The 25,457-nt window shown below is 41.0% G+C and overlaps 1 protein-coding gene across 2 annotated transcripts in view; it reads left to right on the top strand.

Moving 5' to 3' along the window:
• BMP5 (bone morphogenetic protein 5) overlaps nucleotides 1–25,457 on the top strand; it is an 89,471-nt gene that overhangs the window by 52,122 nt on the left and 11,892 nt on the right. For both annotated transcript variants that reach the window (XM_030555638.1, XM_030555637.1), the window contains one exon: nucleotides 12,958–13,155. In XM_030555638.1, coding sequence (XP_030411498.1) covers nucleotides 12,958–13,155 — 198 coding nt within the window. The remainder of the gene's footprint in view (nucleotides 1–12,957; nucleotides 13,156–25,457) is intronic.

Here is a 25,457-nt window from a genome sequence, read left to right as displayed (position 1 = left end):
TCTCAGGATGTCCACCTACAAGTGGTATAGCACAGAACACTGAAAAGCAGTATGTGTCCGAATTGTGGCACTGCCTAAAGTTATTGGTTGCTTGACACTTCCCATTATGAGACTCTGTTTTAGGTCGCTTATAACTTGCCAAACTTGAACCATTTGGGCTGAAGTTTTCCATATGAAGTGTATGCTTGAGGCTGCATTTTTTTTTTTGAAAATTTCAGCAAAATTGGTTCAGCCCTTTGTTAGAAAAAGAAGTGGGGGAACCCACTTTATTTTGCCCATGTTAAAACAATGCTTACAGCCGTTTAATTGAGAAACTCCACGGTTTGGAGCTAGTGCTTGAAATTAGACAGAGCAGTTGTCCTCATGTCAGGGATGTGCCTTTTTCTGTTCCATGGAATACCATCCAGATTTGGCTATGTAATGAATCTCTTAAAAAAAAATCTCAGTTCATTCATTCTCTGCAGAGACTAGTTGGAGTTTGGCAGCCGAATTATCCAAAGATTCCATCTGCATTAAACATGCTTCAGCCTGGGGCAGCAAGGGCTGAGTAGGATTTTCCCTGCAATTGCAGCTCCTGGCTGCTGTGGAAAAAAAATAGTATGTGATCATGTAATTAAAGAAGCTATCATAACTAGGCTTGGAAGGATTAGATTTGTATTGGTAAATGTCAGGGCTGGTCGACGCAATAAGTCTACCTAAGTTACGCTGCTTCAGTTACATAAGTTGTCTGACTGAAGTCGACGTAACTTTGGTCAACTTATTGTGCTGTCTACATCACGCTGTGTTGGCAGGAGATGCTTTCCTGCTGACTTACCTTATTCTTCTCGGGAAGCTGGAGTACAGAAGTTGACAGGAGAGTGCTCTGCCACCAATTTAGCTGGTCTTCATCAAACCTGCTAAATCGAAACCACTCCATCAATTGAAGCAGTGCCAATCTAGCCATAAGTAAAGACGTGGCCTCGGTCAATGTTGATTTCACGGCACACACAGAAACTGACCAAAAATATTTCCATTGGTAATAATCAATATTTACAGATAGGCAAAGTAAGAAAAATTCTGCTTGAGAACTTATTACAGTTTGATTTAAGGATATTTCCTTTGTATATGTTGACAATTTGTATTTTAATGGTTATAAATTTTTAGCTATTTCAATTGCCACATCGACTGCATTAAATAATTATGGTTTTAACTCCTTTCCACCACCCCGTAATTTCCCACAACTGTGAAAATGTTAATTGGAAAAAATAGGAAAAATGTTTAAAAGTAAACATCGATCTTATGTATCAAAATTATTTAAAACATAAATTCTTCCTAGCTTAATTATAATACTATCCAGGGGGTTAAATTAGGGTTGCACAGGAAACCTTAATACTGGCATTTCTTAACTTTTGAGCGGTTGGCTTTGCATTCTTAGAATATGTCTACACTGCAGTGTAAGAACAGGGTTCAAACTCAGGCCCAAGCCTAACTCTCCATCCATCTACACACAAATCATGCTTGAGTGTAGACTTAGTCTCAAGATCCCATGGGGTGGAGGGTCTGAGACTGAGTGAAGCTGGGATCCAGGATTCAAGCTTTATTGCTTTGTGGTGTAGACTTAGGCCCACTAGAATCATACTTTGGGAGTCCACCAAAAGTCTTCACAATACCATGGTCTGACTTTTTTTGTCTTCTGGACAGTCAAGTATTCCCACACTACACCATGAATGAAGGGCTAGAGTGACCACATTTTGGGAGGGTGGTAGGAAGTCTGGGATATGAGTGGTAGGTCTCAGATAATAATGCTGGAGACCTAGGGTTCAACAATTCCTAACCTGGGGTTATGAAAGAGTGTAAATGCTCAAGCTCTAGGTTAACAAACCCAGAGTCTACTAACCCTGTGCTTACATTGCAGTGCAGACATACATTTAATGTTCTTTAAACATAGTTTTTTGGGTGTAATCATGGATATAAAACACAGTATTGGATATAAAACAGTATTCCTACTGCAGAATAAATTTTACCTGCTTTTTTCAGGGGCTTCACATAATTCATCTTCTTTTAAAGAGTTAAATACTTAAAAGTTAAATGTTCTTGAATACTCTATGGCAGGCATTCAGTAAGAAAATTTAGAAAGAAAGAGGTGAACCAATTTTTTGGTACTAGCATCAAAATTCAGTAAATAATGAGAGATTGTATAGGTAGAAAGTAATCATTTAACTTACACATGGAAGAAATTGTATAAGTAGAGCTCATCTTTATATAGATATTACTCCTGTCTTGCTCCCAAAATCAGATAACAGATAGATAATTTTCTGGTTAAGTGCAAGTGCCACAGGCAGTTTTAAATTCTATGCCTGACTTGTCTAATTTTTGTGATTTTTAGCTAAATGAAGATCTTCATTTTGAAAGGTAGTTCCCCTCTTTCCCCACTTTTTAAACTTTTGAGTTTATTCATGCGAGAAGAGCGCCCATCCATGGTTAGTAAAGATTCTGGTAAAGTTCTAGGAGAAAGTTATGCTGTGCTCCTTCTTTAGTTTAGTAATTGGAAAATCATCCTTAGATACTCAGAATTTTGGGCTTAAGGTTTTCATTATTTTTGTTGAATTGCTTTTATTTCTGGAACCTATTATACTGTAAACATAGACCGCTGAATGATGTGTTTGTGCACAGATGGAATATATATTTTTATACGACTCAGCATGTAACAGATTCTGTTCATCAGCCATAGAACCCCCTCTCTCCGCCTCCCATCTATTTTAGATGTGCATATGGTGCTTGATCCAGGGACCATTCAACTCCATGGAAAGCCTTCCATTGACTTCAGTGGGCATTAGAACAGATCCCCTGATCCTGCAATCCTCAAGGAAAATTACCTGTGACTTCAACTGGAGCTCTAAGTGAGTGAGGAATGCAGGACTGGGCTGTACATTGGCAAAAACAGAGATTTTAGGTCTTGCTTCTCAGTTAAGATCCTTTGGTACAGAACATTGCATCCATGTAGACTCCGAGTGACGTAAATGGGATTTTGCTTGGGTGCTAGGGTCCATGCCAGGAGATCCAGATGCAAGATTGGGACCCAAAGTGATAAACTCTTTGAGGAGAAGACTGTATTTACTTGTATGTGTTTCTATGGCACTTGCTCAATAAGGCACCAGTCATGATCAAGCCTTCCAGATGCTACTGGAATACAATATTGATTAGTAATTATTTTCTCAATGTCATTTGTAGAAGAATTTTCAGGGAATTAGAAAAATGGATATTTTCCTTGAGCCATCCCACTTGGTGAAGTCTGAAAAATAATGTTGAAATTAAAAATCTAATTGATTACTATTTTAAAACAATAATGCATTAAGAATAAGAAATGTCTGGTTATTGTAGTTCATACTTTTTTCCCTTGAAAATGCTGAAAACGTACAAATGTTCATATGGCATTGTAATGTGTTGTTTTCTCTGAGATGTATTTAGTATCACAGCCATCCTTTGGTATGAAATGTAGCCATTTTTCTGTTAATGGGACATATATTGAATAGTAAAAATGAAGAGCTGCATAACACATATGGAAGCTGTCAACATATAATTTACCATTTCCCTGGAGCTGTGGTAAATTAAGGATCATGTTTTTTTTTAAATGTCTGCATATATCTCCTTAGTATTCTTCTTGCTAATTCCATACTTTTGATGCTGAAAGCCTCTGTGGTGTTTAAAATAAGGTGATCTCTTTCACACTGATACAAGTGGAGTACTAGATGAATTCCAACATATAATTTATACAGATGCAGACGCAATTTGAAAAGCTTCATTTTATGCTTTTCCTGTATATCGAACATGCACCCCATAGGCCTTTAAAAATGGTGTGAGTGACTCAGCACCTTTTGTTTTCATGCCTAACATTTGTATAACTGGAAATTAGTGACAGTTTGCGCATCATTTTTACTATCGGAACATAAGGACACATGGTAGAGGAAAAAGTATCAGTATTTCTTTTGCTGTCATGTTGTTCACTTTAGAGAGAACTCAACAAGTTCTCTCCTATATACAAAGGAGAAAGAAGATGTAGCTCTGTAACATTAGTGACAGAAAATCCACGGAGAGAGCAGACTGCAGACACACAGGTCTCAGCTCAGCTTCAAGGAGAGCTTTCAGACCCTGCACTTCCATGCAGCTTTCTATGCCCATGCTGCTTTTGGCTCTTTCTTCTGTTGCTGAGCATTATGAGGTTAGAATTTCAGAGCAACTTTGAAAGAATTAAAGCTGCTTCTAGCAGCATTTATTATTGTGAAGATTCCCCTTGGAATTATCAGTGTTTGAAATGTGCATGTGGTGTGAAGCAGCTACCTCAAGTCTGCCTCCGTTACCTAGACTGGGGATATGGATTACTGGGTCCAGGGAAGCCCAACTTGGAGTGATGTGCTCTCTCTCCTCTTCCCCCAGATTTGAGGTATCCCCTACCCCATATGCTGCCCACAGAGGGGGAGATTGGCCATTTGTGTCATGTGCTGGGTTTGGGAGATCATTATGGGGAACCTGGCCTGCCTCTTTCTCTTTCACCCCCCTCCACCCCATCAGCCTCCATTTCTTACCACCTGGGAATTGAAGGAGATCCTGCCTCCTATAGTGCCCCAAGGGTGGGAGAATAACTGGGCCACTGGGACCACATGCTGCGTTGGGGCTGGCCAACTTCTGTGCAGCATTTGGTGGAGGTGGAGGTGGAGGTGATGCTTTCATGGTGGCATGAACCCAGCCTTTGAATGTTCAGTGATTTTGGCAGGCTGCCAAAGTTTTCGTCAGGCATGCAAGTCAGAGAGAGCATTACTTGTACTTTTGTTTGTATTTTTAATTTATATCTCAGCTAAATTTGAGTGGAATTTCATGGGACAAAGAAAAGGCATTTTATAGAGCAAATGGATCCTCTTGATGGAGAATTCCAAAGGTCTGCTGCAAACAATTTAGGTGTGAGAGCTTGTCAGAGAAAAACGGTTGCAAGAATGCTTTCTAATGGAAAGTCTTAGGCAACCTAAATATATGGATCCCTACTGCCCCTATAATTATTATTCTGGTAATGCATGAAGGCTAGTGAGGATCAGGGCCACATTGTACTGGCAGCAAAGAATCCTGTGATACCTTATAGACTAACAGATGTTTTGGAGCATGAGCTTTCGTGTATGAATACCCACTTCATCGGATGCATGCGACGAAGTGGGTATTCACCCACGAAAGCTCATGCTCCAAAACGTCTGTTAGTCTATAAGGTGCCACAGGATTCTTTGCTGCTTTTACAGATCCAGACTAACACAGCTACCCCTCTGATACTTGATATTTTACTGGGTGTCCCTTACACTTAGAATTCCCCCGTCTCCTTGTGTGTCAGTGAGCAACCTTTCCTTTTAAATCCTTTCTTAATTTTTTTCCTCCATGAGGCCCATCAATATTAATCCACCAAGTATGGAGCATTTGTATTATATGTTTCCCATCTATTAGCTATATCTGTATTTGTACGTAAATTGAGCCACATGAGTCTGCACATTCCATGATGCCTCTGCTTGTAGATAAAACTAGATTATGAGCTCCTTAAAAGAGGGCCTGTATGTTACAGAACTGAGTACACATTTGGTACTTAAATAGTAGGAAACACTAGGTCTAAGTCTGTAGTCACTTATACTAGAAAGCAAAGTGGGTGAGGTAATTTCTTTCACTGGGCCAACTTCTTTTTCATGAAAGAGACAGTCTTTTGAGCTTAAGCAGATAGAGAACATCAGAAGTTATTTCACAGTGATCAGTTGACTTTCACTGGGATAAATCTGAGTTCAGAATCAGGCCCACTGCATCACTTAGTAGTTGCCAGCATTCCAGATGCAAACAACAGGAGTTTGGTTAGTTTTATTTGGAAGACTATTGGCTCTTTTTAACTATTCCAATAGATAACTGAAGAATCCAATCTCTCCCTATTTTATCCTCTTGCTGAAAATATAGTAAACATGCCAAGAAAGCAGAAAGACTCCCTCATACCATTCACAGTTTAAGTGCATTAAATGTAAAGAATAGGTCAAATATTTAAAGGGCCATATTTTTATTTGATTGCAACATTTTTCTTTTAAATAATATATCATTCTATAGTAGAATATACTGTTCCATGGCTCCTCAGATGTTCATAAATTATCCAGGGAGCTTGCCTTAAAGTGCTTTTTAAATACCACTTTCAACAAGTACAGATAAACCACAAAAAATATGTAAAATTAATTTTGCTGGTTATACTTAAGGCAACAACAGGAAGATTGCCAGAAATTAAAGCTAAAACTTCAGCTTTGACTTTGGCCTACGCGTGGTGGGACTTGAGTGGCCTGACTTTGTTGGGCCTAGGCAGTGCAACACATAGACTCTACTTGATCACACATTATTCTTGAGCAGGGTTTTGTGTGCATGTAGTTAATTGAAACAAAGGGGAAAATATTAAGAGAGAGTTTTATTCCATCCAATTCAAATCCTTTCTGCCAGGTAGCCCCCCACTGTTCTCCTTTTTATGAGAGATTAAGAACAGAAGTACAAGCTGTACTGCATGCAGGGGCCTTAGAATAAGTACCTTTAATTTACAGAAAGAAGAGGCTCTACTTTCTGTAAGGAAAAATTGAGGTTTCAGACCAATTATGGATCTCAGGGCTCTAAACAGATATGTCAGGAAGTTTTAATTCAGAATGCTATCTCTGGCTCTGATTATTTCCCTCCCTGTCAACTCTGGATTGGTTTGCTGCTCTTGACTTCAAAGATGCATATTTCCACATTCCTGTAAGACCATCTCACCACAACTATCTACATTTTGTCTTGGTTTGGATCATTTCCAATACAGAGTCTTACCCTTTGGCCTCTCCACCGTGCACAGGGATTTTATCAAATGAATGACTCCAGTAGCAGCACATTTAAAGAGACCAGGGATCTTTGTTTTCCCTTGCTTAGATGATTGGGTGCTCAAGGTCCTGTATGAAAAGAATTTAAACAAAGCCATTCAAGTCACTTTTTCTATTTGAAACCATAGGTCTTCTCATAAACAAAGAGAAGTCCCTTCTGATTACATCACAAAAGATTCCCTTCATTGGGGGGGATCCTCGATTCCATAAGGGAGACAATTTTGGAACTAAAAACCACTATACAGAGACTGCTGCTGCAAGCCTCTCAGAGGATAATGTATTTCCTGGAGTTAACGGGCTTCATGGTATCCGCAACGTATATGTCCTCATATACCAGACTCAGAATGAGGCCACTTCAACACTGGCTATTAAAGAACTTCAAACCTAGTATGGACAATATGCTCAAAATACTCACCATTCTGCGAAAGGTTCTTCTTTCTAATATGGTGACTGAAACCACAAGATGTCCTCAAGGGAGTATTGTTCAATCCACTTCCTCCTTTGCAAATGGTCACCACAGATGAGTCCAGGCAGGGGCACACACCTCCTCAACCTTTACATTTGAGGTCTTTGGAATGATAAGGAACCCTTACTACACATAAAGTGTGTTAGAGCTGAAGGCCATTCAGCTGGTTCTCAAGAAATTTCTTCTAGAGATTCAGGATGTGGTAATCCAGGTGGCCAGGGATGACATGTCTGCAGTTTATTATGTGAACAAACAAGGAGAAACTTAATCATCTCACCTATGCCATGAGGTGACAAAACTTTGGGACTGGCATATCCTAGTCAAAATTTCCCCAATTACCTTATGTGTTGCAGGATGACATAGGGAGCTTGGAGATCATTTGAGCAGAGATTCCTCGCAGATGCATACATGATATCTAAAGGACTCAATGATTCAGAACATTTTCAACCTTTGGGGAATTCATGACCTAGAGCTATTCACTGAAAGATTCATTACAAAATGTGCTTGTTTTTGCTTGAGACCAGGCTCAGATGAACAGTCATTGAAGGACACATTCCTCCTACATTGGGTAATGTGTCTGATGTAAATGCATTTCTCCTAACCCTCAAAGAAAATAAAACAAGATTCACCAGGGTGATTCTAGTTCCCCCAGCATGATCAAGACAACAGTGGTATAAGGAGTACTCCATCTGTTCAATAGAAACTACAAGATTTGGAAAAATCATGCTCCATTGAAGTGCAGTGAATTCTTATTAATGCTCAAAAACCATCTACCAAAACAGCTACAATTTCAAATGGAAAAGATATGTTATCTGGGCAAGTAGTAGGAGTATTGATCCAGTTTCTATCCCTATGCAACTGCTTCTGGAATACATGTTACACTTAAGGACAATGGGCTTGTCTCTCTCCTCCATTAAAGTGCAATTAGCAGCAACAGCAGCATTCCATACTTACACTGATGGTAAATCCATAATGCACAAACAATCTGGCAAAAAGCTTTTTAAAAGGTTTATTGAATCTATATCCCCCAATTTGGGATCCTGTCCCTCCACGGAATTGAACTTAGCTTTAACGTGAGCTGTTCTTTGTTTCATCTCTCTTTGAACGCAGCCTTTATAACAGCAATCATTTCTACCAGCAGTGTTTGTGTGCTCCATGCATTGATACTGGACCCCCCGATACTGCCTTTCATAAAAAATAAGATGGTTCTTAGATAAAACACTAAATTCCTTCCAAAGGTGGTTTCAGAATTTCATATAAATCAAAGTATAATTTTTCTATTTTTCCCCCAAATTATTACAAGTAAAGGGAAATCTAAATTATGTCCCTTAGATGTGAAGAGAGGGCTCTCATTCCACTGGAACAGAACTAAAGAGCTTTAGGTCTTCTCCCAAATTATTTATTTCATATGCTGGTTCCTCAAGGGTTCAGGCCATTTCAGCACACTCCCTTTGTAGTTGGATCAGGGTGTGTATTGAAGAGTATTACTGAGCAGCTTCACTCTCTCCTCCTGCTCCTCTTAGAGCACATTCCACTAGAGCAGTTGTGATATCTGTAGCATTCACTAAGCATATTCCCCTTATTGATATATGGAGGGCTGCTACATGGATCTCCATGCATACTTTTACAAGACATTTATGCACTGGTTAGGACATCCAGGTCTGACGCACAGTTCAGTGGGGCAGTACTTCAGTTGTTGTTTAGATAGGGCTGTGCCCCCTCCTTCCAGTTTACAGTACTGCTCGCTAAACCAACCCAAGAATAGGAATATGCAGAGGATTCTTGAAGAAGAAATGAACGTTATTTACTTGTAACAGGAGTTCTTTGAGCTGGACTCTGCATATTCACTTTCCCCATCTACCTTCCCTCCTCTTGCAGAGTCCTATTTTAGGGTTAGTTCATATTCCACTTTAGTGACTGGAAGAAACTGAGGTGGCAATGGGTGCCAGGCCTCTTGTATGACCAAGCAAAGGGAAGGGAAAGGAAGGGCGGCACTACAACTAGAAGATTCCACCATTCAGGATGCACTTGGTCATTGCATCCCCAAGAGTGTGAATGTTCAAAGTCCATCCTGAAGATCTCTGGTTACAAGTAAATAACCATCATTTATCTTCATTGGTTTGTGAAGTGCATGCTGGCATATTAGGATAGAGAAGGTTATGGGGGCTCTCTGGATCCTCATCTTGAACAGTAATTCCTGACTGCTCTGCATATTTTTTTCAAGAGTAGGAATTGATCCTTGTTCTGGCTCAGTGATCTGGGTGCCAGTTGATCACCATGTTGCTGCCCTCCACTTCAATGTCGATGGTATTTTTGTGATTCTGTATGTACATACAGTACTGGAGATATGAGCTTTGAAATCTTTCAGAATTAAAGGTGTGAGATAAATGTAACTGTGGTCTAAGTATTAATAGAAGAGTTAATTGACACCTGTGAAGGGTCAGAGATGCACTTTGCCATTTGATATAACTCTGAAAGGAACGGTGCAGCCTGAGTGATGCAACAGCTTTTGAACTATATCACATTAATACCATATCATGGAGAATTGTGTCTCAAGAGGACCTGAACCTGTGGTTCACCTAGTGAAGTCAAAAGAGGGTTTGCTGGCATGTGGAGTAAGAACTACAGGTTTTGGCTGCAAAGAATTGGCACAATAGAACAGTTTTCAAAATTTTGTAAAGTAAATCTCTGTCTCCCTCTCTAGCTAATCTGTTTAGATATATTCAGTTTTGAGTAATAACTGTTCCTGTCACTAGCCATTCAAGACTGTTTGATAAACTAATGTTGACAGACCTTGTTAAGCATTAACTTATCCACTTCCCTTGCCACAGTATAGAACACCTCTTGAAATCTGCACTACAGATGAAGGTTTAGTCTGGGAGCAGTGGCTAAAAAGCAAGCTGTTGGCACATTGGATGAGGTAGAGTAGGGACAGGGAGCTTGAGGCAATTCAGAGGCAAGGGATCCCCAGGTTTAGGGAAGGGCAAACTTCTATATTCTTTGATCTGAGTTGGATTCCTGTTCTTCCCAGGGAGCAGTCTTACTGACGCTCTGCAAACACAAATTCTTAGATTCTTTCCTTAGTCTGCACAGAAGTAACCTACAGGAGACAATACATAGTTTGATATGTATTTAGCTAAATTAGGGTAATTACCAAATGTAAAATGTAGCTAGTACTACTTGTGAAAAGTGTATATTTATATGGAATCATTCTGAAAGATGCAATTAAATCTAAAGCATATAGTAAACCAAGGTAGGTAATGGGACTCAAAGTGCTTAGAAGTAAAAAGTCAGTTGGACTTTTACCATTGACTTGAGTTCTGGTAGAGTGTCCTTATCCACAGTAGAGTTGGGGGGAAAAAACTTCTTTTCCTAAAAAAAAAAAATTAGTTTGGCTGCTCAAAGATCGAATAAACAGAAGGTATAGAGCCACACAAACTGCGTCTGTGTCTGGGTTATGGACTTCGATTTTTTTTTATGGTTTATATCTTCTACCTTGAGTAAGTAAGTAAGTAAACCTTAACTTGTGGAATCTTAATAGTCATCTCACTGCTGAAGTCTAAAGGAAACCAAGAGGAAACTTAATAATATTAAAAGTTGTTTTAAAGGGCGTTCACATGGGTTTGAAGGGGATTTTGCTTCTCACACAATATCCACCTTTGTAAATTCAGTCAACCTAGATTTAAATTTAGAGAACCTACACACATCTTTTACAGTCCTCAGTACATAAATCTAATAGGATTCCTAAAACATCTGCCAGTAAGGTATTAATCTTTTACAGATAAAATTAAAATTCTGAAAGTCACTGGAACAAAAAGAATTCCCTCTAGAAAAGTAAAGGAAACTTGGAACTTCGTGGTAAGTGGCTGGTCAGTCCATGTTGCAATGAATAGAGAATAGTCTGTACAGTGTTTCATATGTGACCTGCTACAAGACTTGAACATTCAGAAATTAATTTTAATGTGTTATTTCATAGTCATTTAAATAGATGAAGAGAAGAATTAGATAAACACAAAACTAAAAAGCCATTTAAAATGAATCAGAAGCTTCAACAAATAATTTTCCCTTAGTCAAAAAAGCAATTATCAAATTGTTCAGAATATGTTGCCAGTACTCTGCCTCCAAAACTGCTAACTTTCTCAGTTCTTCTTTTGCCTTTTGCTGGGTTCTCTAACACTGGAAACATCTTAAACCAATTTAAAGTGCTACACCTGAATAAACATGTTGTAAAAGTGTTTATGTATTGAAGTGGGTCAGTTCAAGGTATGGTATTTGGCTGGAACTTCTAATTTCTCTTTTTACAGCAAAAGGGCTGCCAGAAGGAGGAAGTCTGAGCTGAATTAATACATTTGTTACAGTGGAAGTAGAATGGAAACTGCTTTAACCACAAATCAAAGTGCCTCTTTCATTTACGCCAGTGATAGAGTTTTTCTAAGAAATATAGACTCTGGCACAGAGCCACTGTAAGTTTGCGTTTAAAAGGAAACCTATAGGCTTATTTGTTTAAGGTTTACTCCTATGATTATTTGTAAGGTCTTTTTCCGGTAAAATTAAGTTTAATGGCATTATACTGTACATTTGTGAGGCAGATGCTCCTTCATTGTCCTTGTAGCTATTTAACAAACCTTTCCAATCTATTAGGACAATAGTTGAATGCCCTGATGCTGCCTACATCGGTGCATTTCTTTACCAAAACTTTCACATTACAGGACCTCTGTGTCCCCCACCCTTGCACAGCTGCACAGCTTCATGCGACACTGTCTCATTTTCTGACGGTTGAAGGGCTCTGCATAATACACGTACACACAAAAGTGTTTATGCCGCCAAAATAAATTCTGTTAAGAGCAAGGGTTTATTTGTTAAAATGTCACTGATGCAGTTTCAATGACTTTTTTTGCTTACTTTTCTTCTAGGGAGGCTCAGTTCCTCCAAGACAGTGAGGTTACCACACAGTCCCGACTGAACAAATATTTTAAAGAAGTATGTACATCCCTTAGGAGCAGAACCGGAGTCAATCATGTACATATTTCAAACTCTTTTATATTTCTCCTGAAAGATTGAGTGCCCCCGTATATGTAGTAATAACTTCACATGAACTTGGAGTAATGCTTTACATTGTTTAAAGCATAAATATATTTATTGCCTCAGTCCTACTGATTTGAGTTAGGGAAATAGAATTCCAGATTTAACATACTTATGATGTAAAATAAGATGACTGCATCATATTATCCTTTTCCAAGAGGACAGAAGTTAATGGAGTTGATTTATTTTTTTGCAATAGATCAGTACATAGACCACTGAATTAATATGTCAGAGTTTTGTGTAGAATGTGTAGACAATGTTTTCATGCAATGGTAGACTGTGAAGTTGTTGCAACTTTTGTAAATAAATCTGAGTTCTCTGCCTTTTAGATTACATTCAACAAAATAAGGTTAAGGTTTCTAATATTGTAACTTCAGGATCATGGGTAAAATCCTTGCCTCAGTGAAGATAATTGCAAAAATTGTGTCATTTGGGCCAGGATTTCACCAATATATTTATCTGGCAACCAGAAAGAGCAAAATTTGACAGTATATATGGTATTAATTGAATGTCTGCATTATTTTATAGGTCGCAGTATTAATGTTAAATCAGCTGGCCTTATAGGAAGACATGGGCCTCAATCAAAGCAGCCATTTATGGTTGCGTTCTTCAAGGCAAGTGAAGTGCTTTTTCGATCTGTCCGAGCAGTCAACAATAAAAGGAAAAATCAGAACCGCAACAAATCCAGTAGCCATCAGGATTCTTCCAGGATGCCCAGTGTTGCAGGTAAGATGAAGCCATAGTACCATCTAGCAGGCATCTGTGAGTACAACTGCAAGTTGGCACATTTCAAAAGTTAAGTGCTGTGAAATAAATGTGTGCATTCTCAGATTATTTGGTCCAATTGAATAATGCAATGGTGATTCAACAGCCTCAGTCGTCTTGTCTGATGAATTATTCATTGAGAACTTTGGCTGGGAAAAGGTGAAAGATCCAACTCAAATTAAAGAAACAGTCAGTAATAAGATTGAAAATGTGTAAATCAGCCACAGCTATCAGTACATGTCTTGCTGGGTTAAATGTGTACTGTGCTGCGTGAACTTTTAATATACTAGTTCACGCAGCACAGATACTAGATTGAGTAACTCTGTATACTTTTTCAATGTTTTACCAGTGCAGATGAGCCATCCAACTAAAATTCTTTCTTGCAAATAGCAGTGCACATGCTATACAGATAATTAAAGGACTTATTCCAAATGTGGTGAATTTGAACCTTTTTGATAAATCACTTAAATGGTTCTTATATGAAAACTATTTTCCATGTCTCATCTTTCAGAGAAGAAAAAGCTATCTAGTGGGATGAGTGCAATCCATTTGTTGTTTTAGACAACTCAGATTTCTCTTGATCTTATAAATCCACATGGTATCCCTAAATGCTAGTATGCCATGTGCAATTTGATCTTTCTTACTTGAAAGGTGTTGAAAAACTCACACAGTCAGACACTAATACTTACGAGGATGCTCAAGGTGGTTGCTTGTTCCATCAGGTGTCTGGAATTAATTATGGTCAATAAATTATTTCCTGACCTATTTCCAGTTAAAGGAATATGAAGAACTTGTTTGAAATTCAAGATCTCCCCCTTTTGAAGAAACCTTATTTTCCTTTTTGGGGACAGGACCTGCACATCCAAATACACCTCTACCCTGATATAACGTGACCCGATATAACATGAATTCAGATATAACATGGTAAAGCAGTGCTCGGGGGAGGGGGGGCGCGGCTGTGCACTCTGGTGGCTCAAAGAAAGTTCAATATAACGCAGTTTCACCTATAACATGGTAAGATTTTTTGGCTCCTGAGGAAAGTGTTATATCGAGGTAGAGGTGTATATCTCTTTTAGGGGATACTATAGTAGAGTATAGTACTACTGGATCAAGAATTTTTCTTGAAAGCTGCTGCCAGCAGCACAAACATGTCCATTATGTATGTAAATTAGTGTCCTGGAATGCAGTTTTGTGGCTAGAATTCAACCATAGGGTGGCATTTGTATATTTGCAGAGATTAGTACAGGTCCTGTGCACTATGTATGTCCCATTCAGACCCTCAGAATAGCAGGTTAAGTGGATCTTAAGCAGTGTATAAGCCTTGTGCTGCTGAGTTGACAAAGAAAGTGATGATCATTTGAGATTGGCTGTCGAAGTGTTTCTGTCAGAGGCTATGGAGGTTTACCAGGTGATCTACTGGATCTAAAACTTGCTTTTAAGGTATAAATAAATGTCAACATGCCTAAAATGCCACACACAAAAAAAAGGAAAAAAACTCAATCAGTAGCAGCTATTAGTAATACCTGTCATGGTGGTGGTGGGTTTTATTTGTATGTAAAATATAAATAAAATGCTGTGCTGTCCAATAAGGCAGGGCTTCTTCCTTTTTGCCCCACTCTACATTGAGGAATTGGAGCAGAAATTATCCTGTGAGGCAGGCAGCAGAAATAGAGCACGCATCTTTTCATTGTGCTCAGGGACTGAGAACCTGACAGCCCAGCCTTTGAAAAGCCTCCTCTCCATATATTCAGAAGCACCTGCAAGTTGTTAAGACTTAGTGGTGCTTTACATATAATTGCTCTCTTGCCTGTCTCTTTTGGGTATAGTAAAGTTCTCTCATTTACAGTTTGAATGATCTTGCAGGTGAGTTGTTCCTGAGAGCACCTTATAACCCAAGAAAGAATCAGGCTGGGGAACAATTATAAATAAATAAAACAGACTGGACAGTTTTAAATTATTACTGGTGGAAGAAAAAACACTACTTATTGTTGCTTTACATCAGAAAACCCCATTTGATTGTTTTAAAGCACATTTACTAAGAAATGGAGAGTAATTATGGGTCTAAAATGCTCTTAGAATTTCAAAAAGGGGTAATCCATTGAGGTTTAAAAATCTATTAAGGATGTTCTAAACCAGCTGAGACATTCAGATCTGGTATTAGCTGGTGTAACTCCATTGTGTCAAGTCAATGGAGTTTTGCCTGCTTGCACTAGGTCTGAATCTGTCAAATCCATTGACTTTAATAGAAGGAGTTGCACCTGTTTATACTTACACCAGGTCTGTGTTTGTATCAGTGTGTGTAATTGCAAGATGGTCAGGAATGACTCTAAGAAACTGTTCTTTCCCAGTAAATAATATTTGCCATACAAAGATGCATTTTCCTCTTAGCATAAAATGGCTTTGAGTTAGGTGACATAAATAGAAGTTTTGAAAAGAAACCTACTCAGATACATTGAACCAGAATGACTCCAAAGAAGTAATCACTGATTTCCAGGGTGAATAGCACTTCATACAAAAATTTATATTTAAAAATATTGTTGCATATTTTCACAACATTTTTACTGATTCTGATAGTCATAATTCAGTCAAGTAGGCCTGTGTGGTAGTGCTATTCTCCAGTAATTATGTATTTTATTCCCATGCTTCTCTCTCGAGAAACTGATTTTAAAATAAGAGGTAGGTAAAGAACTGTTCAGAATTGTAGTGGCAAAAAATCAAAAAGTCAAAAAAATTCAAATTATTTTGGGAGGTTTGTCAATGATTTTTTATCAACATCACCAAATTATATGAATGTGCCATCATTTTGTTATCGTTTTACTAACTTTGTGAAAGCTCCTCTAAAAGCTGGATAGAGTACATTTTGTAATGATTCATCAAAGCCATTCATCTGTAGACAGCAGTATTCCCTTTAAATCAACCAGGCTTCAGTGCTGGAGATGTCACTGTGATGTGTTAGAGGCTGTGTCATAAACAGATAGCTAAGGGTTAATGTCTCTTTCACCTGAAGCACCTGACCAGAGGACCAATCAGGAAACCGGATTTTTTCAACTTTGGGTGGAGGGAATTTTGTGTCCGAGGTCTTTGTTTCCTGTCTGCCTGCTTTCTCTGAGCTTTGGAGAAGTAGTTCTGTTTTCTAATCTTCTGTTTCTAAGTGTGAGGACAAAGAGATCAGATAGTAAGTTATATGGTTTCTTTTCTTTGATATTTGCATGAATATAAGTGCTGGAGTGCTTTAATTTGTATTCTTTTTGAATAAGGCTGTTTATTCAATATTCTTTTAAGCAATTGCCCTGTGTTGTGTCATCTTAATACAGAGAGAACATTTGTATGTATTTTTTCTTTCTTTTTTTATATAAAGCTTTCTTTTAAGACCTGTTGGAGTTTTTCTTTACTTCAGGGAAATTGAGTCTGTACTCACCAGGGAATTGGTGGGAGGAAGGAATCAGGGGAAAGTTGTGTGTGTGTTGAATTGGCTAGCCTGATTTTGCATTCCCTCTGGGGGAATAGGAAAGTTCTTTTGTTTCCAGGATTGGGAACAGAGAGGGGGAGTCACTCTGTGTAGTTTCACAGAGCTTGTGTCTGGGTATCTCTCCAGGAGCACCTGGAGGGGGGAAGGGAAAAAGGATTATTTCCCTTTGTTGTGAGACTCAAGGGATTTGGGTCTTGGGGTCCCCAGGAAAGGTTTTTCAGGGGGACCAGAGTGCCCCAAAACACTCTAATTTTTTGGGTGGTGGCAGCAAGTACCAGGTCCAAGCTGGTAGCTAAGCTTGGAGGTTTTCATGCTAACCCCCATATTTTGGACGCTAAGGTCCAAAACTGGGACTAAAGTTATGACATGAGTCGCAGTGGGTGGGATATAGACAGAATCCAGAAGCCAGTAGGAATATTATATTTTTCTTTTCTCTGCTAAGGGCTTTTTAGCAGAGAGAAACAGTTGGTTTTAAAAGGGAACCAGAGAGAATTTTTTTTTTCTGCTCTCTCTGGCAGTTTGTGGCTTGCATGTTAAGCAAGAAGCCATTAGCAGACTGTTAAGGGTCTTTTTTCACACAATAGCACTCCCATTGAGAGTCATACCAGCACTATATAAATGCAAATAAAGTGGTTTTTCAGGTATACTTGACATTGAAGATTAGCTAAAGGCACTGTTGCTAGGCAGACTTCAGGAGGCAACAGAGCCTGCAGTTCAGAAGAGAAACACCGGAGGGCACCCCTACACAAGAAAACAGGAATCATGACTTCTAAGGCAAAAATTGAGGCCGAAGAGCAATTCAAAGAAGCTGAACACAGGTGACAACTGGAGCTGAAAGAAAAGGAAGAAAGCATCAAACTGGCAGCCTTCCAAAGAGAACAGGCAGCCCAAGAGGCAGCACACAAAAGAAAACTAGAAGAAGAAGAGGTGGTCTACCGAAGGAAACAAGCAGAAGAAGAGGCGGCCCACCGCCAAGACATGGAAAAACACCAAAAAGAAATGGAAAAACAACAAAAAGAAATGGAAAAACAACAAAAAGAGAATGAAGAGAAGGAAAAACAGAGAAAACATGAACTGGACTTGGCAAAAGCTGGGCTGCATGTGCCAGCCAACCCTAACAACCCGGCGCCAATTATTGCTCCACAGCACAGGAAATTTCCCACCTACAAGGCAGGTGATGACACCGAGGCCTTCTTGGAAAATTTTGAAAGAGCCTGTCTTGGATACAGCATCCCCGAAGACCAGTACATGGTAGAATTAAGGCCACAACTCAGTGGACCTTTAGCAGAGGTGGCAGCTGAAATGCCTAAGCAGCAAATGAATGACTATAAACTTTTTCAAACCAAGGCCAGATACAGGATGGGGATAACCCCAGATCATGCCCGTCGGCGCTTCAGAACCCAAAAGTGGAAACCAGAGGTGTCATTTCCCAAACACGCCTACTACATTGCAAAAAACTATGAGGCCTGGATAATAGGAAACAACATTCAAACCTTGGAAGAACTGAACCTCCTCATACAAATGGAGCAGTTCTTGGATGGTGTTCCTGAAGACATGACACGGTACATACAAGATGGAAATCCCAAAGATATCGCTGAGGCGGGGGAGATTGGAGCCAAATGGATGGAACTGGCAGAAAGCAAGAAAGCTACTGTCAAGGGGAACGATTACCCCAGGGGGCACACAGACCATAAACCCTACAACCGAGGACAGCCAAAGACCCCACATACCACCCAAGTAAAGCCACAGATACCCTACCCTTCAACCTCACCAGTCTCCAGTAACTCACCTCGGCCCAGTGACCCATCAGATGGAAGATGCTTTAAGTGTAATGAACTGGGACATATCAAGGCCAACTGTCCCAAGAACACCATGCGAGTGCAATTCATTACACCACCATCACACCAAAGATCCCCAGGCCCGGATGCCTCTCAAATACCCTTGGAGCGAAGGGAAAATTTGAGAGTGGGCGGAAAGAAGGTTACTGCGTGGAGAGACACGGGGGCACAAGTGTCAGCTATCCACCAATCCTTCGTTGACCCCAAATTCATCAACCCAAAGGCCAAAGTTACAATTTACCCCTTCATGTCACAAGCTGTAGACTTGCCTACAGCTCAACTGCCTGTCCAGTACAAAGGCTGGTCAGGAATGTGGACTTTTGCAGTCTATGACAATTATCCTATCCCCATGCTACTGGGGGAAGACTTGGCCAACCAGGTGAGGCGGGCCAAGAGAGTGGGAATGGTTACACGTAGCCAAACCAGGCAAGCTTCCAGACCCATTCCTGTTCCTGAGCCGTCCACAGAGGCCCCGTCTGTGTTACCAGAGACCCAGACAGAGATAGTGGACCCGGATTCCATGCCTACCACTGAAACAGCCACAGCATCTCCAGTCCCAGGACTGGAACTGGAACAGCAACCAGCACCAGCAAGTGCAACCACATCTTCAACCTCAACGCCAGAGGGCGCCAGCGAGCCAGAACTGGCAGAAGCAAAAGACAGCCATACCGAAAAGGCTCAGCCAGAGCCTGAAATACCCTCAGGTGCACCAGCGGAGAGCGGTTCACCAGCAACGGAAACAACCCCATCACCTACATCGCTTCCAGAGGGACCAAGCCCAAGTCCACAGTCTGAGGAAGAACTGGTGACCCCAGCCTCAAGGGAACAGTTCCAGGCTGAGCAGGAAGCGGATGACAGCCTTCAGACAGCTTGGGCGGCGGCATGAAGCACCCCACCGCCTCTCAGCTCTTCTAATCGATCCCGGTTTGTTATAGACCAAGGACTTTTATACAAGGAAATTCTTTCTGGTGGACACCGGGAAGAATGGCAGCTGCAAAAACAGTTGGTGGTTCCAACTAAGTACCGGGGGAAGCTCTTAAGCTTAGCCCATGATCATCGCAGTGGCCATGCTGGGGTGAACAGAACCAAGGACCGGTTGGGGAAGTCCTTCCACTGGGAGGGGATGGGCAAGGATGTTGCCAAGTATGTCCGGTCTTGTGAGGTATGCCAAAGAGTGGGTAAGCCTCAAGACCAGGTCAAGGCCCCTCTCCAGCCACTCCCCATAATTGAGGTCCCATTTCAGCGAGTAGCTGTGGATATTCTGGGCCCTTTCCCAAAAAAGACGCCCAGAGGAAAGCAGTATGTACTGACTTTAGTGGACTTTGCTACCCGATGGCCAGAAGCAGTAGCTCTAGGCAACACCAGGGCTAACACTGTGTGCCTGGCCCTAACAGACATCTTTGCCAGGGTAGGTTGGCCCTCCGACATCCTTACAGATTCAGGGTCTAATTTCCTGGCAGGAACCATGGAAAAACTGTGGGAAACTCATGGGGTGAATCACTTGGTTGCCACCCCGTACCACCATCAAACCAATGGCCTGGTGGAAAGGTTCAATGGAACTTTGGGGGCCATGATACGAAAATTCATCAACGAATTCTCCAATAATTGGGACCTAGTGTTGCAGCAGTTGCTGTTTGCCTACAGGGCTGTACCACATCCCAGTTTAGGGTTTTCACCATTTGAACTTGTGTATGGTCACGAGGTTAAGGGGCCATTACAGTTGGTGAAGCAGCAATGGGAGGGGTTTACGCCTTCTCCAGGAACTAACATTCTGGACTTTGTAAGCAACCTACAAAGCACCCTCCAACACTCTTTAGCCCTTGCTAGAGAGAACCTAAAGGATGCTCAGGAAGAGCAAAAGGCCTGGTATGACAGACATGCCAGAGAACGTTCTTTCAGGGTAGGAGACCAGGTTATGGTCTTGAAGGCGCAACAGGCCCATAAGATGGAAGCATCATGGGAAGGGCCATTCACGGTCCAAGAGCGCCTGGGAACTGTAAACTACCTCATAGCATTTCCCAATTCCTCACTAAAGCCTAAAGTGTACCATGTTAATTCTCTCAAGCCTTTCTATTCCAGAGATTTACAGGTTTGTCAGTTTACAGTCCAGGGAGATGATGCTGAGTGGCCTGACGGTGTCTACTACGACGGGAAAAAAGACGGTGGCGTGGAAGAGGTGAACCTCTCAACCACCCTGGAACGTCTGCAGCGGCAACAAATTAAGGAGCTGTGCACTAGATTCGCCCCATTGTTCTCAGCCACCCCAGGACGGACTGAACGGGCATACCACTCCATTGATACAGGTAATGCTCACCCAATCAGAACCCCACCCTACTGGGTGTCTCCTCATGCCCAAGCTGCTATAGAACGGGAGATCCAGAACATGCTACAGATGGGTATAATCCGCTCATCTACCAGTGCATGGGCATCTCCAGTGGTTCTGGTACCCAAACCAGATGGGGAAATACGCTTTTGCGTGGACTACCGTAAGCTAAATGCTGTAACTCGTCCGGACAACTATCCAATGCCACGCACCGATGAGCTATTGGAAAAGTTGGGACGTGCCCAGTTCATCTCTACAATAGACTTAACCAAGGGGTACTGGCAAGTACCGCTAGATGAACCTGCCAAGGAGAGGTCAGCATTCGTCACCCATGCGGGGGTGTATGAATTCAATGTCCTTCCTTTTGGCCTTCGAAATGCACCCGCCACCTTCCAGAGGCTGGTAGATGGTCTACTAGCTGGACTGGGAGAATTTGCAGTTGCCTACCTCGATGATGTGGCCATTTTTTCAGACTCCTGGCCTGAACACCTACTACACCTGGAAAAGGTCTTTGAGCGCATCAGGCAGGCAGGACTAACTGTTAAGGCCAAAAAGTGTCAAATAGGCCAAAACAGAGTGACTTACCTGGGGCACCAGGTGGGTCGAGGAACCATAAACCCCCTACAGGCCAAGGTGGATGCTATCCAAAAGTGGCCTGTCCCAAGGTCCAAGAAGCAGGTCCAATCCTTCTTAGGCTTGGCCGGATACTACAGGCGATTTGTACCACACTACAGCCAAATCGCTGCCCCACTGACCGACCTGACCAAAAAGACCCAGCCAAATGCAGTTAAGTGGACTGATGAGTGTCAAAAGGCCTTTACCCAGCTTAAGGCGATGCTCATGTCTGACCCTGTGCTCAGGGCCCCGGACTTTGACAAGCCATTCCTAGTAACAACAGATGCATCTGAGCGTGGTATAGGAGCAGTGCTCATGCAGGAAGCAACAGATCACAACTTCCATCCTGTCGTGTTTCTCAGCAAGAAACTGTCTGAGAGGGAAAGTCACTGGTCAGTCAGTGAAAAGGAATCCTATGCCATTGTGTACGCCCTGGAAAAGCTACGCCCATATGTTTGGGGACGGCGGTTCAAACTACAAACTGACCATGCTGCACTAAAGTGGCTTCATACTGCCAAGGGGAACAACAAGAAACTTCTTCGTTGGAGTTTAGCTCTCCAAGATTTTGATTTTAAAATTCAACACATCACAGGAGCTTCTAACAAAGTTGCTGATGCACTCTCCCGTGAGAGTTTCCCAGAATCCAGTAGTTAAAAAGTGTTCTTAAAATGTAAAAGTCTGTTAGTTATATACTTAGTAGTATATGTAAAGGTGCATGTGTTGTATTAATCTGTTTATTTTCAAGTTCTAGAAGGAAATCGCCGCCAGTGAGCTTCCCCACTGTCTGCAATTTGGGGGGCGTGTCATAAACAGATAGCTAAGGGTTAATGTCTCTTTCACCTGAAGCACCTGACCAGAGGACCAATCAGGAAACCGGATTTTTTCAACTTTGGGTGGAGGGAATTTTGTGTCCGAGGTCTTTGTTTCCTGTCTGCCTGCTTTCTCTGAGCTTTGGAGAAGTAGTTCTGTTTTCTAATCTTCTGTTTCTAAGTGTGAGGACAAAGAGATCAGATAGTAAGTTATATGGTTTCTTTTCTTTGGTATTTGCATGAATATAAGTGCTGGAGTGCTTTAATTTGTATTCTTTTTGAATAAGGCTGTTTATTCAATATTCTTTTAAGCAATTGCCCTGTGTTGTGTCATCTTAATACAGAGAGAACATTTGTATGTGTTTTTTCTTTCTTTTTTTATATAAAGCTTTCTTTTAAGACCTGTTGGAGTTTTTCTTTACTTCAGGGAAATTGAGTCTGTACTCACCAGGGAATTGGTGGGAGGAAGGAATCAGGGGAAAGTTGTGTGTGTGTTGAATTGGCTAGCCTGATTTTGCATTCCCTCTGGGGGAATAGGAAAGTTCTTTTGTTTCCAGGATTGGGAACAGAGAGGGGGAGTCACTCTGTGTAGTTTCACAGAGCTTGTGTCTGGGTATCTCTCCAGGAGCACCTGGAGGGGGGAAGGGAAAAAGGATTATTTCCCTTTGTTGTGAGACTCAAGGGATTTGGGTCTTGGGGTCCCCAGGGAAGGTTTTTCAGGGGGACCAGAGTGCCCCAAAACACTCTAATTTTTTGGGTGGTGGCAGCAAGTACCAGGTCCAAGCTGGTAGCTAAGCTTGGAGGTTTTCATGCTAACCCCCATACTTTGGACGCTAAGGTCCAAAACTGGGACTAAAGTTATGACAGGCTGTTTAGGAATTTGTTTTTACATATTATTCAAACGTCCTAAAATCCAAAATCTTATAATTAAGGATCTCCTGGCAGTTTTAGAAAGAGCAGTGGTGTTTTCCCAGTGTCCTGATCAAATTACATTTTCCTGCCACCTAAATTAGAATGTACTACTTCTTCATTTTAAGTCATGTACTACACTGTCAAAAAAAATGTCATGTTCCACCCTAGAGATGCTTTCATTTCAGTGGTTAGTGAAATGATTCCTATATATTAACAGTGACTGCATTTATTTGACCTTTGGTTAACTGATGGCCAGTCATATCCCCTAGCCGTATATGCTGTGAGTTGCTCCAGTGCTTATCCCATAACCGTTATTTCCTGAATTTCAGGTCTGTTCAAGCTTAGTGATAGATTCTATTCAGCTGCTCTAGGGTGTAAGAAGGGGGAGAGGAGAGCAAAATAAACCACTAGCCTTCTTGTGTCCTTGCACAGTGTCAGAATGTAGTCACAATCCCTGGGCTCCTCTGCCCGTTCACCAGCCACTAGAGCTGGCAGATTCACAAGGGGAAGTATGCTGCATCCCCTGCAGGGGTACAGAAGAAGGTACACATTCCCAGTGTGCAGGGGTGCACCAGTTCAACACAGCCCCTACCAATGGCCAGTATCTAAAAGGTACAGGGACCCCTTCTGTAAACTGAATAGAAAACCTAATAGTTCTGCCCACTGTGCTTATTCTTGCTCATTCGTAGGCAATGGAGTTTGCAGATTATAGTAGCCTAACTATTGATGTTTATTAGAGAGACACGGCAGGTGAGGTAATACCTTTTCTTGGGCCAACTTCTGTTGGTGAGCGGGACAAGCATTTGAGCTACACAGAGCTCTTCTTCAGGCTAGAGAAGGACCTTGAGGAAGAGCTCTGGGTAGCTTGAAATCTTGCCTCTTCACCAATAGAATTGGCCCAAGAAAAGATGTTGCCTCATCCCTTGTGTCTCTAATATCCTGGGATGAATGTGGCTACAGCAACACTGCAAATACCTAAGCTTATGTCAGTAGGTCAAATTTTACTCCAATTTATACCCATGCAACTCCATCAAAGTGAATGGAATTGTAAGTGGTGTAATTACAGAATTTGGTTCCTTATTTCTTTACCTGTTGTGTAACCCCTGGCCAAATGTTTCAGAGTCAGGTAGGTTTGGTGGGAAATGCTGTTCTGCATAAGCCACATTCATGCTCCTGTTATGGTTGCTGCCATTTGTATAGCACAGGATTTAGTCTTATTTCTTCATCATTTTGCAGAAGACACTAATTTGGGAACTTCCTTTCTTGACTTTAACCCAATCATTCTTATCTTTTGTTTTTGTTCTCACGAGAATTAGGTTCATTTCACTCTCTCACCAAGTCAAGAAAGACATTCCTACTTGCCATATTTCACTTTCTTCTTTTCTCCCTTACAGCTAATTAAAACTGGGAAACTCCTTTTTGGAATGCTCCTGCACGTGCATGCAAACAAACAAAATGTGAATAAGAACAAAACATATATATATATATATATATATATATATATATATATATAATGTTACTGATTGTAACGATCGGCAAAAGTTTTCTTCTTGATGTTGACAGGGCTGTGCTTAACCTCCCTCTGTTGAGTGAAAACTTTAGGGCACGTGGCTTAAATGCAATGCAAGAACACACTGCAGAAAGCAGAATGTATCTTCCAGGCCCCTCCTTCTGTTCCACACAGAGGGGTGAACTTTGCAGTATTTCTTCAGTTCTTACTCAGGTGCTACTTCCATTTTGATCACAATGGAGTTGTCTAGCTGAGTAAGGGATTAGAGGAAAAGTGTTTTTTCTTTCTTTAACTTGTCCTGAAATGAAAAAAAAAAAACCAACCAGCCTTTTCCTCAAGAAGTGGTTCTGAAAAGGGGGGGAAATAGTAATTTGGCACAAAATGAAATCTATGTTTTAATAATGTAAAGGCCATGATACAAACTAACATCTACCCGGAAATTCAAAAGCAAGGCTATGGTACTTTTTGTTCCTGATGCTGTGAGATAAGAATGAAAAAACATGCTAAACAGTGTATTTCCTGGATTTTATTGGTTGCTGTCACACTAATTAATTAAGCATATGGTACTTTGTGATAGTAAATACAGGCAGGTTCATATGTCTCAACTTCCATCTCTTCTTTAGAAACCAAAATACTCTCTGACTGCCAGTGAATATGCATAGGAATAACAAATCTGATTCCCTTGCCCTACCCCCACAGCTCCTTCTGCCACATACATATTTGGAACACAACTGCAGTCCCTGGATGGCTTAGGTACGAAGTTTACTCAGTCATAATATCCCATGGT

The sequence above is a fragment of the Gopherus evgoodei genome, chromosome 3 (assembly GCF_007399415.2).
Source record: "Gopherus evgoodei ecotype Sinaloan lineage chromosome 3, rGopEvg1_v1.p, whole genome shotgun sequence".
Classification (NCBI taxonomy): Eukaryota; Metazoa; Chordata; order Testudines; family Testudinidae; genus Gopherus; species Gopherus evgoodei.
The sequence above is the reverse complement of the archived record's forward strand: the minus strand, read 5'-3'. Positions and strand labels throughout refer to the sequence as shown.